At 39.2% G+C, this 20,468-nt stretch overlaps 1 protein-coding gene and 1 non-coding gene across 2 annotated transcripts; one reads left to right on the forward strand and one right to left on the reverse strand.

Moving 5' to 3' along the window:
• Positions 1–9,571: 9,571 nt before the first annotated feature.
• Positions 9,572–9,645, reverse strand: TRNAI-UAU (transfer RNA isoleucine (anticodon UAU)). The gene has a single exon. It is a non-coding gene; the product is annotated as a tRNA-Ile (tRNA).
• Positions 9,646–12,651: 3,006 nt separating this feature from the next.
• Positions 12,652–13,194, forward strand: LOC149843634 (RING-H2 finger protein ATL2-like). The gene has a single exon (XM_090000943.1). It carries the CDS (start codon positions 12,652–12,654, stop codon positions 13,192–13,194), a length of 543 nt encoding a protein of 180 aa, XP_089857069.1.
• The last annotated feature ends 7,274 nt before the right edge of the window (positions 13,195–20,468 follow it).

Genomic DNA, 20,468 nt, shown 5'->3' on the forward strand with positions numbered 1-20,468 from the left:
GATAAACAGAAAAGTTAAGCCCACAGATACCAACCCAATTTGCTTCAATTGTTATGACAACTTTGTAAACCAATTTCTCGAAGATTGCTTGAGACCATATAGAGTTTTGTTGAGGTAACAAACACATTGTGCCCCTTAACTAAAGAAGTCGAGTGGTATTGGCATATATACTTCTTCATTTAAGTTCCCATAAAAAAATGCATTGTTGATGTTAATTTGATACAGGTGCCACTTACGAATAGCAGCAATGACAAACAAGTATCGGACTATGACGAGTTTAGCCACCGAAGCATAAATCTGATTATAATTAAGTCCTTCGATATGTGTGTAGCCCTTTGCAACTAACCAAGCTTTGTAACGCTCTATGAAGCCAACATATCTATATTTGACTTTGTAGATCCTTTTACAGTTAACAGGTTGTTTTCTTTCATATAGGTTTGTCACTGTTTAGGTGTTATTCTCCTCAAGTGATCTCACTTCAGCCGCCACAGCATCATGCCACTCTTGGTGTTTCATGTCTTGAGAAAAGATTTTTGGCTCTAGATTTTGGGTGATGGCAGCTAAAAACACGCGGTGACGGTTGGAAAATCTATTATAGCCAAGGTAATGACAAAGAGGATGGTTAGTATTGTGGATCATAGCACTTGAAGTGTTGGATTGAATTTCAAGAGTTGTAGAGTAACACTTGAAATCCTTGAGATATGATGGTCTCGATCGAATTTGCAATTTTGAGGTATTTCATGAGAGGTATACTTGGTAGTGGATATGAGGATACTTGTTACATCTTGGGTAATAGGGCTTGGTTGAGAATCTTGATTTTAAATTGGCATCACAAGTTTATGTTCTTATGATTCAAGTATAGGTATGGGCAATATTATACCATCATCATCTTTAGGAATCTTATAATCTCGAAAAAGAAAGTCATTTTCATAAAATTTGAAAGCATAGCAAAGGCATCCAAAAACCTTTAAATAGTTATATTTGAGTGTTTTATCATGCAAAACCTCATATGGCATCTTGTAGTAAGGATGCATTCTCCTTTAAAACTTGATTGGTAAATTGACCTGAAACCTAAGAGCGCAAGCAACATTAAGCAAACCTTTGTACTTGCATTCAATAAGTTCATTTTGCTGTGGAGTTGCAATGCTGCTATATTGATGGTTGATTCTCTTTTCTCTAAGATATGTTTTCATATCATTAGAGAAAAACTCAGTACCATTATCGAATCTAATATTTAAAACATTGGTACTAAATTGAGTTTGAATCAATAAAATACAATTTTTAATAATATTGAACGTTTCTAACTTATGCTACATGAGCTATACCCAAGTGCATCGGGTATAATCATCCACTATGGTCAAGAAGTATTGAGCTCCTGGCATAGATGGAGCTTGGTATACACACTCTCGGTTTGGTATGCAGAACCTCAATTTGTCATATCTACATATATCACAAGTTGGCAATGGCCATGAACTTGTCATATTGTTCTTGGGTGAGTTGCGGTATGGCGGGGCTCAAATTTGGTTTTTCTGAATTGGATGTCACAATGCAAGAATTGTTGTTGTCTTGATTGTTGGAGCAAGTATTGGGAGGATTCCTTAACCGATTGTTTCACACTCGAAAATTTTAACCCAAATTTAATAGGATTTTTTTTTAATAGCAGAAACAAGAAATAATATAGGGTTAAGTATTTCGAGACCTTACGGTGGATTGAAAAACCCAACACATTTATTTCATTCCATTTATCAATGAAAATCATCAGAGTTAAAATCATAAAAGGAACTCAAACTATTCCTGGAACAATAAATCCAAAAAACTCGATCCGATGCCTCATCCTGCAGCCGCTCATAAACCCTAGCCTTTACCTGAAAAATAGTAGATTGATTGGAATTAGACTACCACGTCTAAGTAGGAAAACTGTAATTTTTTATGCATGTATATCATGTGTCAAGTATGTGATGTGGTTGTCGTGTGTGAATTTTCAGCCTATTAAGACTCACACAAAGAAGACTATGTAACATCAGTAACAGACATATATCTAAGCAAGTAAGCAGATTATGCGGCAGCAATTAAAGCATTTTACGCAAAGACAACAATTAAGCAAGTAAGACATTAAGCAATTAAAACATATTCTACAACAACAATAACAGTCATGCATAACATACATGTAGTAATCGCAATATGCATTTGATTATCTCATATCTACATATTGCAGGATGTCATTTTATCACAAGCTCAGAACATGCTGGGAGAATATAAACATGTCTCCCTAGCAACTCCTCTCACTGTGATACCTAACATGTTCTAATTGATGTTTATATTTTCATATCCTGCGGGTACACACGGGCCGAGACAACCATCACAGAAGAGAACGTTCGGGGGTATATTATTCTAAGTTGTTTCATTAACCCAAACATTCTAACTGTGACTGAAATCTCAAGGGAGCGTCCAGTGACCGAGAGAAACTCCCAAAGGCCAAAACCAAAACAGGATGTATCCCTAACTTCTGCAGAAGAACATGGAGCTACCACCTAGAACACATTTGGTAGTTTGGGTCCCCCAACTCTAAGGACTGGGACCAACGAGTTGCTTTACGCTCGAAAACAAACACATGTCCCCAGAGTTTTGTACCACCTACCCTCTCCAAGGTAAGCCCGAATCTGAATGGATTAATCTTTTCATTTAATTTGTTTCCCGAAGTACAGGGCATTTCCCCAACTTCCTTCTACTACCACAACAGTAGAATTCTCAACCTTAGTCATTTTACCAAGGTGTATAGAACAATCTCAATCCTTTGTCATATTGATTGCATAACCCACTCGAAGTGGTCCGGTGCCTTTAAACCAATCAAGCACGAATGCCCCGGTGCCTTTAAAACAGTCAGGCCACAGGATTTAAATTTAAGTTTCTTATCAATGTTATGGTTATTACTCAAAGTGCTTCGGTACCTTTAAACTGTCAAGCACCGATGCCCCAGTACCTTTAAACCAGTCAGGCACTCAACCTTTAATATTAAGTTTTTCATCAGTTTATTGCCATAGCATACAAGCTAATAGTCCTAGTACCCGTATCGGGTATCCATTTAGTTATGCAGACCTGATTCATATACGGACCATGACATGTAATCTCAAAAGTGTTATAAATCATTTTCATATATCAATTTCATATGCAGCTCATATCAACTCGACTAACAATTTAATATGCATCTAAAAATGTACTAAGTATCAGCTTAGTAAGCAACTTCCTATGAAACAAAATATTATCATCAATTAGGCAGCTAACTAGGCAATGAGCATCAAGTTACTATGCAATTTCATATAAAACATAATAGCATCATAATATGCAATTGCAATAATCATAGAGAAACTATTCCGAACATGCCATGCTTTGAATATTACAATTTCATAATCTGTGGTACTTAAACGGAGAAATAATCGTACAAACTTCGAGTATTAACACTTTCAGAACATGTGACAAGTATAAAAATTTAAGAATTCAGAATACTGGCCTGTGTCATACCATATTAGAACCTGCACAATAGTTTTCATTCAGCCAACGAGGTCTACTTTTCGGACCAATACTCAGATTATGTATATTGTAACCGAGTGCTTGACATCCTCTAACAGGGTTAGTCAAGACTGATTTTCAGAACTCAATTGAAAAGGAAATCTTAATTAAGTCATAACGTTGATACATCTATATATTGTCTATATTATCAAGAACCACATAGGATATAAATGCAACTATTTGTTTGCTATTACAACATCATGATATCGAGGGGATTGTGCAACCCCCTTTTCAGAACACAAACCGCAACCGACATTTATTATAAATCTTACATGCACAGCAAAGCAAGCAAGAACTTCTGACCTCTACATCTAAAACATCACTTATTTACTAATGAGAAATTCAGAAATTCCATAGGGAAAACAGACACATAATTAATCAATGAGAACCAAGGATCACCACTTAATCGAACGAGGAAGGAAACAATGTGAGGAGGCCATCCTATGAAATACTAGGTTTGCTAAAAGCATTTAAAGAGTCTATATGGCCATTTAGCAACTAAGCTCAAGTTCTCACTCGTTATCCGAACATATTTGGTGCTTCATCAAATGCAGAAAAACTAAACATACCTAATGCCATTGAATACTTCAATAATACCTTGTACGTGTTTTTGAATATGCAAGTTTACTGAGACTATGTATGTGAAAAATGAAGACAGACTTCTCATATTGCCAATCATATATATAAACACCCATGAACAGAAATTGACATTATATTCAGTTTATGATAAGACCGTACCACATCTTTCTGGCTACTTACAATAATGCAGTTATTGATTTTTAACAAGAGGAACAACAACGAAATGGTAGCTGCCCTGTACTCAACAGATCAATACTTCCTGGATCTTGGAGTTCAAACAGAATTTGATTTCAATCAGTGCATACAAACTTTGTTGTCATCAAACCCCATCCATACCAGTTTCTGTCAAAATTCCATACCTCCCACAATCCATGTTAAGATCAGGCTAACACTGAATAAATAAATAAAAAAATGTATATATATATATATATATATTTCAGTGTCACTCTACAGATTCAACCTATGTGTATGATACAGATTTCGTATTATATGTGAGCAAGCATATCAGCAAGCCTTATGGCATATTTTCTAGACTATTGTTCAAAACTCAATCCACCTGAATAACTGAGTAACTTCTCATAAAGTACTTGAGACAATCATTCTACTGAATCATGGAAACATTGACAGAAAAATCGAGATCTCATAAAGAAACTTTTCATATCGCAATATCGTGCATACGGGACATCCACGCATGAAAAACACTGAAACCCTTTTCCTAAATCCCAAGGGTTTGATTTTGGGGTTTTCCTTTTTGGTTTCCCACGCACACACCCGAGCATATGTATAGCTACAGGAAAAGCTACAAAAATCCTTCCTAATTCGGTGTTTCTCCTCGGAGATGCCATGGATGGAGGTGTTGCCAACCACCCTTTCCTCCAACAGCCCTGATTTCGGAATTGCCATCGGCTACACTCGCTCCTCTGAAAGAGGGGTCAACGACGTCGATGTTGGGCTGCCGTGTGAGGTCGCTGGCGATGGCGATTAGAATAATGAGTCGACGACGGGCTGGGTGGGATACCGCAACAAGCGAGGGCACAACCGAGAGGGAAATAGAGAGTGTGAGAGGAAGAGAGTAACGGAAGGGCCTTTGTAGAAGGTTGGTCGAAAAGAGAGGGTCGTTACCCTCACCTGCAGGGGCTGCGCATCCCCTCCCCCCCCCCCCCTCCCTCCTTTGCCCCTTTGCGATTTCCCCTTACGGGGTTAGGGTTCACTCTGAACCCTAACCACCTTCATTCTATTGAGCAACCTGTATCGGGTTGCCTTATATTACGTTTTATTCTCTCTTTTTTTACTTACCGTATGTACGCAGGGTGCAATCCGGGTCCGGGTCTAAGACCGAGACCCGGGATCCAACTGTGTGTTCGATCGGTGTGTCTCAAACGATATGGATCCTCAACAGCTTTGCAGAGTGGATCCGAAGGTCGGATCCAAATAGATCCAACTCGAATCTATGTTAATAAGATTTGAGACAATCTCCAGAACCCACATATGCAATGCTGGGAACCTGACATGCATGAAAGTTACTCTGGAAAAGTACAGGTAACAAGCTTTAACATAACTTTGAAATACATTAAAATGCATCATATGGAGAATCAGGTTAAATTAGAAATAGCAGAAACGGTTGGGCGAATGCGAATACCTACTCATAAGAATGCATCACAAAATAGGGCTGCATCAGAAGACAAGTGAAATCAGAAGGGAGATTTGTCAATTCAAATCCATAACGAGGGAGTCCTCTATTGCTCTCAGAAGAATGCAAAGGGAGAAACAAACTGCAGAAGCACATCGGGACAAGAACATTAGATATATTCCTCTCAATATTCATGCATAATTTACACTATGGAAATTAAATCACTGATAATTACATTCACTAGCAAGCATGCTACCCTGTTTATTTTCAGCATACATGTGCCAGCTGCTGAATTTGCCAAGACAACAAATTGCACAAAGAACAACTCTTTGAAAATTGAATAAAATGAACCGATGAGAAATGACACCGTGCCTCATGAATAGTGTTTCTTTATGCATGTGCCAGCTACTTCATAAAAGTGCAAGGAACCAAAGTATAGTACCAACATGGCTAGTAGGAATATTTCAAGCATTGATCATTTTTACAAACCCTTGCTTATTTGTGAACAATGTTTTGATAGAGGAAGAACTATTAAAAACCCAGGAAGATAGTGTTGTGATGAGATGAGATGAGAAAGTCAGTCCAGTGATAGTTGTATGCACTTTCAATCATTCAAAAGACTAGATCCAACCACTTTCACTTGGATCTTAAACAAACACCCAACATCAGAAATTTGATACAATAAAATTTTAGCGGCTCAGCAAGACGTTGGCATCAGCTCTAATTATATTATTCCATTTCTTCATCTGGGGTGCTCGTGCTCAACAGAAAAATGAAATTCCAACTAAATTCTAATCCGATTGAATTATTATTTTCACCAGCCACTACAAGAAAAATGTTATTTAGCGACGAAAATAATTCATCGCGAAGTTGCGACAGATTAACGAGAGAAAATTATCCATCCCTAAATTTGGAATTAGTTGCGGAATTAGCGACGAAAAAATTTAGTCACAAACGCTGTCGCAAATTTGTGACGGATTAACAACAAAAAATTTCGTCTCAAACTCCGTCACAACTTCGCGACGGATGAACGACAACATGTTTTCGTCGCTACTCCATCGCTAAATTTCTCGTAAAACCCTAATATGAGCCCCTTTCTTTTCTCTTTCTGTTTCATCTTGTCGCCCACCGCCCGTCGCCCTCTCCTTCACCTCCTCCTCCTTCTCTCACTCCATCTCTCTCACCGTTGTGTGTTACCATCGACGACCCCCGAGCACTCTCCCTCTCATCGCCTTTCCTGACCCACCGTCATCGGTGAGCACTGCCGCCAGGCGACAGCGCCACCACCACTGCTTCCCGCTCCTTCGTCCTCTTCTTTTATTTATGAGGATCGACGTAGGCAACCCTCTCGGATGCCTCCTTGCCTCCCTCGTATGCTCTCACTGATGACCCTTGCCGAGTAACCCGCGATGCCAGCCACCTCCGTAGGTAACCTCTTTCCCCTTTGTGTGTATTTTTCTTCTTGTCCTCCTTTTTTCTTTCCTATCGACCGGCAGTGGTTAAACCTTTGTCTGTCTTTTTCGACAGCCATGGTCGTTTAGCAGGGGCTAAAGCCCCTGCCAGTATTCCATCAGGTCGGCAGCCATGGCAATTCGGCAGGGGCTAAAGCTCCTGCCAGTATTTCTTGTCTCCCTGTTGCGACAGGGGAGGGCAAGACCCTCCCTACTCCCTGTGCTCCCCCTCTCTCGCGTTCAGTGTGCCTGTGCCCCCGGCTTGCTTACTCACTCGTTCGGCGGTTGTGTCGGCTAGTGGGGGGAGGTTGAGGCCTGCTGTGCATTCTTTGGGCATGAGTGGAGTTGGCTTTGGTACCCAGTGTTGTCATGGCTATGTGTTGTGCTTTTTCCACGAGGTGCTTGGCCTCATTCATGTCTCCAATCAGAGTCAATGTTTTCTTTTGATTTATGAAATCGGTTTCTCGTTTGATTTGGAGAAACCGAGTTCTCGTTTGTATATTTGTGCTTTACAGATGCGTAACTGAGTTAATTGCGTGATGCTTAGTGCTAAGCATCGCATACAGCTAAAAATGCCATGCAAAAAGAAGTAAGAAAAAATGCAAAGGCAAAAGCATGCAAATCGGGTAATTACCCATGGTGAGTAAGTGATGCAAATGCATCACAGGTTATTTACTTTCTTGATGCAACACTTTTCTGTACACATACTCACTTAGTTGTAGATATCTAGAACTGCTTTGTTGAAGTTTGAAAATCATGTTAAGCATGATTTGAATGTATGAAAATAGAAGTGCTCTTATTTTTGGAGTTTGGATTTTATGCTAGTTATGGTAGTAGTTAGCAGGATATTGGAGTGTGTTTGTTACAGGTATATGTTTGACATTATTGTAGTATGAATGAGTGGTTGTATTGTCATGTTTGATGTGATTGTATTCATGCTTGCATGAAGTTATTTTCAATTTGATTATACCTTTCATGTGAAATTGTATCATGAAAACATGTTTCAAATGAATGTATCGTGTTGATGAATGTGATTTCATCATTCTAAATATCCTTGTGATGAGTGTAAATATGATGTGATGGTTTTGCACATGAAAATATTAAGTTATCAATGCATGTATCATAGTTCTTGTGATTGAATGACATCATATATATGTGTGTGTGATATATATATCAAAGCATTACATCCACCATCAATGCATGATAAATTAGATATTTTCTTCATCATAGCATTATTATGATTCTCTTTTAACTGGTAAAGATAATATTCGTAACATCATAGGATAAAATGACTGCAAACCGTGAATGGATGCACCGCATGATAGTTGATAATAAGGTATCGATCGAATATATGAATGGTGTTGACAATTTTATTGAATTTGCAACAATAAGTATCAGTATAGTGGATCCCAAATTGTTTAGCGATGGATTTGCGATAAATTAGCGATGAATTACATTTGTCACTAATCCACAAATTTCTTGCAGTGTGCTACACTTGCTACATCATTTGAAGACTGTGAAGGACCTTCATCAGCCAAATACAAATTACACTGAAGAGAGCATCTACTTAGACCAACATGTGAAAAGCATACATGATTATCTGAAGCATTTTAGTTCATTGAAAATTACTAATCAAACTGGGAGTCGGTCATTTCTAGATATTCATGACTAAAGTTTGAAATAATGATCCAGTAAACTGGGAGTGGGTACTTGGCAAGACATTCTGAAGCCACCCACAGGATAAAAATCTGCAATTTTTTTCTGTGTTTTTTCACTAATCTGAACTAGACTAGGCACTAATCGCATTGGAACCAAGAAAGAAAACCCAATGATAGGAGTGCACAAAGAGCAGAGCTAGCTTGGGCTCAGCTTGAACTCCTTCGGGTAGATAAACGAGACGAGCTTGGGTTGAGCTTGATTAGCCCGATTATGCTCGCCAAGTATAGTATATGTATAAAGTTTGTTTGTAAAGTAAATACATTATGTTGTTTTCTTTAAGATGGGTAAAGATGTTAACCTTTCTCGGAGGAGGTGGGTAGTTCAAAACCCACTGTCTTCACCATACTTTAAACTTTTTTTAAATAAAAAATGCTTGACTCGAGCCAAGCCAAGCCAAGCTCGAGTTTGACTCAAGCCGAGTTTGGACAAAAGTTGTAGCCGAGCTTGAATAGCTATTTTTTTGAACGAGAAGCTCGGCTCGTGTGCACCCTACCCAATGATCGCCAACTTAAAAAATGTAGAAACGACTACATCACTACAAAGGAACCACAAATTGGAAAAAAAAAACAGTAAAAATCACACTAGAAACAACCTCAACCAAATGCACAATTTTAGCATTGATGAATGGTCCCGGCGGGGCTCGAACCCGCGACCTTCGGCTCATAAGACCAACGCTCTAACCAACTGAGCTACGGGACCAACCACGCAATGTGGAAGGACTGATATTATAGATATAAAACATATTCTCCATTTAAATCTGGCTTAGCTAGAGCTTGATGGGATTTGGATCTGGGGTAGCATATTCAATTCGGATCTGGGTCAGAACTGCCCTTTTTGCCTCCTCCTACTTACATCTATGATTGATCCATTTTTTTAGTAGATCTAGCATCACCATGTTCAGAATAACCCAGCATGTAACGTTGCTTAGTATCTTATTAAAGGATCGAGTTGGTAATGGTATGGATCTGGACGCAAGGCATTTTAGTGTACGCGGATATGGCTGCAGGAAACAAACATTGTCCATGGCCCATGTCTATTGCTGCAAAAGGATTGGATATCCGGTCCAGATCCAATATGTTATTTCTGGATCCAGGTCCCTACAATAAGATCCGAACATAGATTCAGATGAGATTCGGATTTGCTAAATTAAATTTATTGTGGGACGTTGTATTCGGATCAATATTTCAAGTCAGATGTAATTTATATAGATCTTGATTAAATCCAAATCGAATTTCATTTTTTACATGAAAAAAGCATATATACTTTTTGTTTTTTGTTTTCCTGCATCCAGTACTACGACATGGATTCCGGATCCAGATTCAACCTTACCTTATTGGATCTGATCTGGATCCAGATCCAGATATGTAACTACAATGCGCATTTTGGATTCAGATCTAACAAGATCTGGCCAGTATCTGATTAATTTGCGGCCTTGCACATGTCGGACACGTAGGGATGCAAATGGGCTGGATCCAGCATGGACGTTTTGCAATTTTTTGGTTGTTCTGGATCCGACCAAAAATCCGACTCGCCCATGTGTGTAGCTGTTCCGGATCCAAACGGTTTGCATCCCTACCGATTTGTTCCCGTCCATACAGATTTGACGAGCCAAATAGATACCAATAAGGGTCTTCGTATAAGGATGGAGAGGCCCGAACCAATCCCAACCGAGTTCTAGTTCTGGCTCTGTTGTCAAACACAGGACAAGATCGTAGAGAACGTCCTAGGTCGGCCTTAAGAATATGCATGCTTTGGATTTTAATATCTAAGTTGTGAAATTTAAATCGACTGGAACCATGTTTCATTTTCAAAGCGTTAAAAATGGTGGCACCTAAAACCATTGTGACAAAAGTAAAAAAAACGGCAAAAATCTCAGGAGCCAAAAACTCGCTAAAAATTAAATTTTTTTTTTGTAAATCTTGCTTTTTGTGGCAAAATCCCGGCAATAAAAAAATTATAAATATTTAAAAATAAAAGACACGTGATTTTTTACGATAAATAGCCGATAAAAACATTAATATGTTTCTGATAAAAAAATCGTGAGAAATTATCGGTTTTAACCTTAAGGTAATTTCTCACGAGATTTGCACGAGATTTTTCATAAATGTCTTGACGTTGGAAGTGTTAATTAAAACCAACATTTGAAAGACGACACCCCCGCCCCGCCTCAAAATTTTATCCTCCACCCCCGCCCCGCCTCCGCGGCGGGGATGGATTTTATCCTCCACCCCCGCCTCCATTCCCGTTTCATACCCTTCATCCCCGGTCCAAACGGGGATGAGGCGGGGCGGGGCGGGGACGGGGCAGGGCGGGGAAAAGTGCACGTCCACCCCCGCCTCCGCGGCGGAGATGGATTTTATCCTCCACCCCCGCCTCCATCCCCGTTTCATAGGCTTCATCCCCGGTCCAAACGGGGCGGGCCCCCGCTTTCCCCCGGTCCACTGCCATCCCTAACGACAACTCCTTTACTTGAGTAGTGACATCACTAGCTCACTCGACTGAAGGGCATAAGTTGAGTCACGAGTTGAGTGTATTGGTAAAATGGCCTAATGGCCTTGTTAGGCTCGTTTGGTTTGTTTAACAGGCTTACCACTCCCAACTGCAGCTGCAAACCATCTGCACCCTTCAATCGCACACATAGATTAGCACGTTAGGTTAAGTCAAATGCAAATGTAATTTTACAAAATTAATGGTGCACAAGTTTGCTTAAGTAAATAGTTAAAGTTTCTAAAAGCTTCAAATCAAAAGCATGAAACTATGAACTTTTGGAAACTTACTTTCAAATAATGGGAAGTTTGAACTTGCATTTTCATGATAAAAGAATTCTATTTTCTTTTTAGTAATTTTGCTTTTATTATAAACCTAAGTGTACCATAAGAATTTTTACTTAATTGTATAACTGGTAGGGGTCTGCCTAACCCCAGCTTTCTCTGTGGAAAAAGAAAAATAATTTTTACTTAAAAAGTTTTTAAGTGTATTTTAAGTTTTATGTCACTTCCTATGCCAGTATGCAGGATTTTTGGATGATTAAAAAATCAATAGCTATAAAATCATCAAAATTTTATAATCAACTTTTTAACACAATGAAAGGGTCGTTTTCCTATCAAATCGACTGTGTTAAATTCATCAATGGTGTCAGATTTAGTAAAAAGCAACCCACAAGAAGGAAATCTCACAAGGGTATAATAACATTAATTAGGCTATGAACCCTACCCTGATAACAGGGATGAGCGTATCCTGTTCCTGTGAAGGTATATTGATTAATTTCCTTTCATCAGTACAACGCCATCGCAATCAAAACATTACAAAATCCAACCAGGCCGGTTACTTTATTAATAAACTTCCTTTTTAAAAAAAAAAAACTCAGTACCGAGGAGCCCAGACAGGCCTAAAAAGGGTAAAAATGAAAGGTGGTACATTGCCATCAATGCGCCACCTTTAATTCTCCTCCACCTCTATGAAACATTTCCTCCCTTCCTATAGCTTCATCCAACTTTGAGAGAGAGGGAGAGGGTGCCCTCTCAATTTGGAGAGTGAGAGAAGAGAGACAGAGGGGGGTGCCCTCTCAATTTTCAGAGAGAGAGAGAGAGGTGCCCTCACAATTTTCTGGCGTAGCATCCCTTTCTTTCATCAAGAGTTCAAGACACTACCCTACAAAAGGGTTGAACACTTCCATCCCCACAGCTCTTACATATTCTCATGAAGATGGATGGTGATCACAATGGCGTAGAGGCAAACAACTATGCAAGAGCCATGCTTTCTGCTATACTCTCTCTGTCGGGTGTCATCCTCTTCATTGCACTCCTTCATCTCTACGCACATTGCCTCATGACTCGACGTTTCACCGGCACGCCCCAGCGACGCATGCGCAGCCAGAGCATCAGCATCGCCATTGAGGACGCACCGGAGCATCCCGAGATCGGCCTCGACGCATCGTTGATGGCGTCTCTTCCCATCTTTGCTTATCAACGTGAGTGCTATTCACATTGCCAAGAATGCGCCATCTGCCTCTGCGCCTTCGACGAAGAGGAAATGGCAAGGCTGCTTCCCAACTGCAACCACATATTTCACGTTGAGTGCATTGACATGTGGTTGCATTGTCACTCTACCTGCCCAGTTTGCAGGACCCAGGCTGAGCCCAGTGACCCGGTTGTAGGCTCAGACCTTAAAGGTCTGTTGGAGCCACTCGGTTCGTCAAGTGTTGGCACAGATCATGAGGTTCAAGCATGGAAAAGTTCAGTACTGTAAGGTGAGACATGATGTAATGATTTTTTGAATCTTTTTTTCCTTTTTTGGATTTTGATTTCTTATGAAAATTAACTGCACTCGTACGTGTACTATCCTTTTCTTATGTAAGATGTTGAACGTGCATCAGCTGTCTATGTCTGTCTACAAATCCATGCACAGTTGCTGCCTGCCAGTCCCTGTTAACTCACTCTTTTTACCTCTTTTGAACTTAAAGCTTGAATCTTTTTTGTGGTTTTGGATCCGGATCCGGTTTTGTCCAAAACCAAGAAGTAGAATTGGAAGTTCAATGATTGTGTAGCTATTAGCCTATGCCCAACACGGTTATCATATTGATAGGGTCATAGGGGGATGATAGCATCGCCGTAAGACCTATTTAATACTAATAATTATTAATAAAGTATTTACGGGGCAACGTGGGTTGCTTTATTGGGGGCAATGTGAGAGTACGGGAGGACGTCTTATTTTATTAATTGATTTTAAATATCCATAAAAAGAAAGAAATTAAATTCATTGGGATTGCCTCAATGCCAGGCACGTAGCGTTAATAAATTTTAAAATGAAAATGGTGATTTTATCACAGTGGGTCAGGAACATTGAATCCAAACCCCACAGACCCATGTCTCGTTTTGTCACTGTGGGGTCAGCAAAAAGCAACAGTACCGCCTCTGGGCCTGGTACCATAGTGACAAATATCGGTGATATTTTAAAAAATAATCGTGAACAAGCACGATATATTATCTGACTTTTAAACGTTAAAATATCGTGATATTTTCGGCAAAGCTTATTATCACGTTTTTATCATCAATATTTACGTTTTTATTACGAGATTTTTAAAAAAAGAGAGACCCTTGCTTTAAATTCACTTTAAATTCCTGGAACAACATTAATTTCAAATGAATAAATTCTCGTGAAACTATCTTTTAATTCAATCTCTCCATCTCTCTCACATTTAATAATTATAAAACTTTCTCTCATCCACCAAAAACATAAAACTAGTTTCTCAACAAGGCAGCTTTCAAAAGTGTTGATAATAGAAAACCGTTTCTTAAAATCTATCTTGAAAATTAAATGCTTTAAATCGGTTGAGAATAGGAAATGTCTCCTAAAGTCCAACGAGTAAATTAAACCCATATTTTGAAGTTTTAAATGATTTTCTTTAAAAGTTTCAATTTTGAACATGACCTTATTAAACACTATCATTTTCTATATTTTTTATTTTGCCCTACAAACAACAACAACAACTACGCCTTCATCCCAAAATAATTGAGGCCGGCCATATGAACCAAAAAAGAAAATCATTATGGGTCTTCCACATGAATCCTTCTCCTCCAATCATTTCTATCCAATGACATGTCCTTGGTGAGGTTCAAACCATTCATACCCTTTTCTATCACCTTCATCCATGTCTTCCTAGGCCTACCCCGACCTCTTTTAACTAATATATTTTCCCATTTCTCCATCCTTCTAACTGGAGCATCATTAGTCTTCGCCGAATATGTCCAAACCACCGTAAACGATTCTCATCTTATTTTCGATGAGTGCAACACCTACCTTCTTACGTATCTCCTCGTTTTGAATCTTATCTTCGCCCTATATTAATTAAATATTAATTGATTTTTTGCCGATATTTTTCCCCGTTTGGACCGGGAATGAAACGATATGAAACGGGGATGGAGGTTAAAATTAAAACCTGTGCAGAGATGAACTTACTTTTGTTTCTGCCACATCCCCGTCTCCAATTCCTGCCTTGCTACATCCCCAATCCTTCTAAGCAGTCAAGTTTGAGTTGGATCTCTTTTAAAATAAAGATGTCAAAGACCTTGTTGAACTAATTTTGAAAAAAAAAATCATTTTTTTTTAAATTTGTTTATCAAGAATACCCAACATTTTTGCATTCATTCGGACAATATGTTGATTATGGATCAACAAAGAACGACAGACAGAAAGCGATACCAAACCAATCTGATCCAGTATTTAAAAATAAAAATGGTTTAAATTAATTTTAATATTTTTGTGACATGATTTTCGGGTTAAAAATTGGCCGATTCTGTTCAATTTAGCTCATAATAGGAATCGGCCGATTCCTTGAATCGCTTTGAAAATTGATTCAGGGTTAATACGATCCTGACAACTTTGGCACACACAAATGCTTAAAACAACAAATTATTAATATAATATGATAATTTTTAGAAATAAATTTTAAAGTAAGAATAATCACACTTTTTTAATTATTAGTCATTGTTGTCATTTATAACGATAGTATTTATGAACACAAAAGATCATCTTTTTTGACGAGTTAGGTCACGTTTTGATGACAGAGGCAAACCCATGTTTTTTAAAAGCTAGGTTTTGCTTCTAAACTAGGTTTTTAGCAAACTCTTAAGCCCTGTTTGCATGACAGGGCAAAACCAAGTTTTTTAAAAACTATTGTCCTGTTTGGATGACACCCAAAAGCAATGTTTTCAATATCGGTGGGTATCGGCCAATACATATTGTATCGTCAGAAAATCGATACCCATCACCTCTGAATATGCTATTTTTTTAGTAAATGTAAAAAATAATAAATTTTTAATGTTTTTAAAATATTATTTTAATGGTTTTAACATGTATCACGTTCTGATTGATAAGTAATGTTTCTTTATTATTGTTTGGCCGATACAGCTGAATAGTTGGCCAAACGATTGAGGGCCGATACCGATACTGACAACATTGCCCAAAACCATGGCCAAAATATGGTTTCGCTGCCAAACCAGGTTTTATCCCAAAAACCTAATTTGCTGGCTGTTTGGGGCGCCACCAAACCAGGCTTGGGTTAAAACTAATTTGTGTAAAAACTGGGTTTTCAACTCATTTTTGCAAAATCACACCCCCACCACCCTTCCCTCTCCATCGTTTTGGCCCCTCCTCCCATACCTTTCAATATTCTGGACATTTTCGGCCAAGCCAGACTGCTGGCCATTTTCTAGCCAGCTACTGGACGAGAAATGGCTAGTCCCCGGCCAGTTGCTGGCCGGTGATTTACTCTTTTCTTGTTTTTTTGTTTCAATTTTTTGTCGGTCGGCCATTTTCTGACACCCACTGGTCGAAAAATGGCCGGGCTAGTGCCACCCGTGCTGGGGGAGACTAGCTCGCCCATTTTTCACTCAGTCAGTGTCTGAAAAATGGGTCGCTAAAGTTCCTTTTCCTTATAGGCTTTTTCTTTTTACAGGCAATGGCCGGCCACTTTTCAGCCAGCCACCACTCGGGAAGTGGCCTGGTCGGTGTCGCCCTTTTTAGGCGACACAGGCCAGGACACTCCACGGCCAGTATCTGGTTAGAAAGTGGCCGACCCTATTTTTTTTTTAGTTTTTGGTGGCCAAAAACCTTTAAACCAGGTTTTGGTCATGCAAATAGCCAAAACCATGGTTTACTTCTTGTCATCTAAACATGGCCTAAGTTTTTCTTTTAAATCAGGTTTGGTTTTCCAAAAACCAATGTTTTTAGATGTTTGGCTGACCAAAAACCTAGTTTTTTCAGAGATATGACCCAACTTTCAATGCCAAAGCACGTAAGGTTTATCATTTATCAAGCTATGTTTATTTTCAACCAATGTGTATTTAGAAGTCAGGAAATCCTCAATTTGGATCTTCACGTTCAATTTATACAAACCATCATAAACTGATGCAGAACCAATTTCAGTTGAATTTCTATAAATGAACAATTTGAAATTTTCAAACTTAAAACAATATTCAAATTTATCCAATTTTGAAATTAAAATTAAGTTTCTATTATATAATGGAATATAAAAGACATCATGAAGATCCAAAACTACGCATGTATCTAGAGTAATCATGCAGGTTCCAACACCTTTCACATGTGAACGCATCTTGTTTCCCGAATAGATGCTCTTCTCATGTATTATTGGTTCCCTTCTGCTCAGGAACAACTGTAGACAGTTGGAAATATGAACAGTAGCACTAGAATCAATCCACCAGCTATTTTCAAAAATTTGTAATAAATTATATTCATAAGAAATAAATGATAAATTACTTTTTTTTTCAACCACTTTTTGTACTTTATGCAATCTATATTTCTGTGTTCCTTCTTCTTGCAAAAGAAGCACTTTATGGGATCAGAGTCAGATTGCTTGCCTTGGGATGTCTTATCCCATGTTGGCTTTTTCCTAGCATTTTTCTTAAATGCATTCTTCATTGGTCCTACCTTGGATGCATGAGAAGTCATATGTGCACTCTGCATCTTCTCACCTTTCAACCTCTCTTCTTCTTCAACACACTTGGACATAAGTTCATTGAACGTTCATTCATCATTATGTGTATTGTAAGAGATTTTGAAAGATCTGTACTCCAAGGGTAAGGACGCTAGAACTAAATGCACTAGGAAAGAATCAGAGATAGTGAGTTTCATGTCATTCAGCTGAGACGCTATGTTCCTTATCTACAAAATATGTTGGTGAATGTTTCCCCCTCCGGTGTATTTCATAGATATGAGTTTAGACATCAGGGTATTGGCTTTGGCCTTGTTTGAACTCACAAATTGTGCTTCAATAGCACTTAAAAACTCTCTGACTGACTTGCATTGTGGTATGACACTACGAATATTCTTAGCCACCTTAGATTGCAAAAGCAACTGGCTAAGTTTATTTGAGCGCTCTCACTTCTCAAAAACAGTCTTTTGATCAATAGTGTTTTGATCAGTTAGAGCATCATGTTCTTCTATCCTTAGGGCCAGATTCAGATCCATATACCCTAATATAAAAAGTACATTCTCTTTCCAATCACTAAAATTTGATTCATCCAGAAAAAAGTATACAACTATAGCCATCTAAAATCACAGGACTAGAAACTGCACAACAAAAGACATATATCAAGAAGCATTCGTACGAGACTAAAACTTTAATGAAAAAAGCAAAAGAATAAAAGCTCTTAATATGCTTATTTCTAGGCGAGTGAAGAGGGTCATCGGAGTCCTACTTTGGTAAGATCTCCGACACTCGAAACCACTTCACCTACCGACCATATTTGGTAAAACTAAAGTTCTTGTGAAGTTAGACCATCGACATAAGGTACCTTTGGATACACATGTGATGTATCTCGACACATTTATCTTATTCTACCCTACTAAAATTTCAAACACGATAAAATTATCTTTGGGTCATTTATGGTTTCATGAATCTAAGTACAACATTAATATTGGCTAAAACCATATGATAATATAAAATTTTATAACATACGTGTATTCAATCACTTTGGTGACATGAATTCACTAAGTCATCTAGCTATCCTTGATGTCAATATTAAACAATCATTTACGCATGCATAATTATAAATAAATGCATGAACAATAACAAAAGTCAGGCTTAAATGGGTAAAACCCTAGGTCCTTACGCAGGAACTTGTCTGAAAGCACTTTGAAACAGCCCCAAACCGGTTATCCAAGAGTCCAAACCGGTTCTAAACCTTATGAACTGGTGTCAAGTATGAACAAAAGTTCATAAAAATCCTATAACCGTATGCCAAAACCCATGTATTTTCTTATATTTATGAAAACAAGGTCTTAGCATCTCAAAACCGATGAGAAACTGGAATAAACCGGTTCTGAAAGGGGCTGAATAAGTCTCTGATCCGGTTCAGGCCAAATAGTGCCTGGACCCTACTGGATCCGGGTCAAAACCAGTTAAAACTGGATCCGAGTCGGACCCAAATTGAACTAGATCCGAGTCAGACCCAGATTGAACTGAATTCGGGTCGGACCCGACTTGAACTAGATCTGGGTCCGACCGGGTTTATAACCGGATCTGACCCGGAAGGAATCCGTATTCGGGTCGGACCCGACACTAGCTGGATCTGAGTCAGACCCGAAATAAATCGGATCAAACCCAATATTCGGACCCGATTTCACTATTTTTATAAATTGAAACCCTCGGGTTTCTGTTTTTTATTTTAAACAATGAAAGAAGCCGAAAAGGGGAGGGGGGTTCCATTTACTTGTCAGCGACCGACGTCGTCTGTCGGTGAGCCGCCACACCTGTCGGCAACCCTCACGAAGCCTGGACCGGTGCAACATCTCTCCTCGCCCGACGATAGAGGAAACAGAAAAACCCTTGTGTTGCGTCATCGGACAGATGCCGGTTGCGTCATCGGACAGATGCCAACCATTAAGTCGGCGTCATTCTGCGGCTGCTACCGTTGATGGCTGATGCTCTTGCAGCCCAACAGCCACAGGTAAAAACCCGAAACTTTTTTTTTGTTCTGTCGCCCTACGACGACAGTCGCCGGTGCCGACGACCAACTGTAGCGTCGCCCTACGGCGACCTGCACAGCCAAATGACCAGGACACACCCCGCGCAGTGGAAGCGGAGTCTGGGCCCATAACCCATTATTGGGGTCGTTCGGTATCGCCTCCTCTGTTGATTCCGGTGACCCTGTATTTAGGCAGCCAAATAAACAAAGGTGGTTATATAAATAGCAAAAACACAGGGGAGGTGCTGCGTACCTGAGGCAGCCATTGTCGGGCTACTGTTTTCGATGGTGGGGTTCGAGTGAAGCAAAGGTCACTGCTGGAGGGTGATAGTCGTTCAGGACAAAGGAGATTTCTCTGCTCAATCGGGCTGCAGCCACCACAAATGCAAGCTTTTGAATACAGCTAGTGAGTAGACCTCTTCCCTTCTGTAGCAGATTACCGATACTTTAAAGGTTACTCATGACACCCTTATATAGGGCATAGGGTGGAAATGGTTTGCGTAACCATTCTCTTTTGATCCTATGTCGGTTTATCGAAAGAGATCATCCGAGATGTGGGGATGAATCCACATCGTGGATAACCACCACGTCAATCGTGGTGGTTAATCCAACACCTCTCTCTCCCATGTCCTAAATCCGAGCTCCCCAACAACAGTCGAGTAGGAGACTCAGTTTGATTACTATCTACCCTCCTGTCACCCTCTCAAATTAAGTTCCTATTAGACTTTGTTTGGCAACCCTTGGTGGAGAGAGTTGCAAGGAGTTGGTGTAGTAAAATTACTACAAATCAAGAGAAATGGATTTGGGAGGAGTTCTGGACTCCTTTTATTTTGGAAGCATAAACAAGTCTTTCAAAGTTTCTGGCTTGCAAATACTCCATGTTTGGGAACCCGTAGCATGGTATTTTGGCCGGGCTAGGGCCTATAAATTAGGCCTAAGCCTGGCCCAAAATGGATTGGAATGTGGCTTGTATATATATATATATATATATATATATATATATTTTATAATATATACATATATTATGTAAACATA

Source organism: Nuphar pumila, chromosome 3, assembly GCF_984573655.1.
Source record: "Nuphar pumila chromosome 3, dmNupPumi1.hap1.1, whole genome shotgun sequence".
NCBI classification, from domain to species: domain Eukaryota; kingdom Viridiplantae; phylum Streptophyta; class Magnoliopsida; order Nymphaeales; family Nymphaeaceae; genus Nuphar; species Nuphar pumila.

What these genes read in the sequence shown, in the direction of transcription:
- LOC149843634 (XM_090000943.1), top strand. Translation starts at nt 12,652, where the DNA reads ATGGATGGTGATCACAATGGCGTAGAGGCAAACAACTATGCAAGAGCC.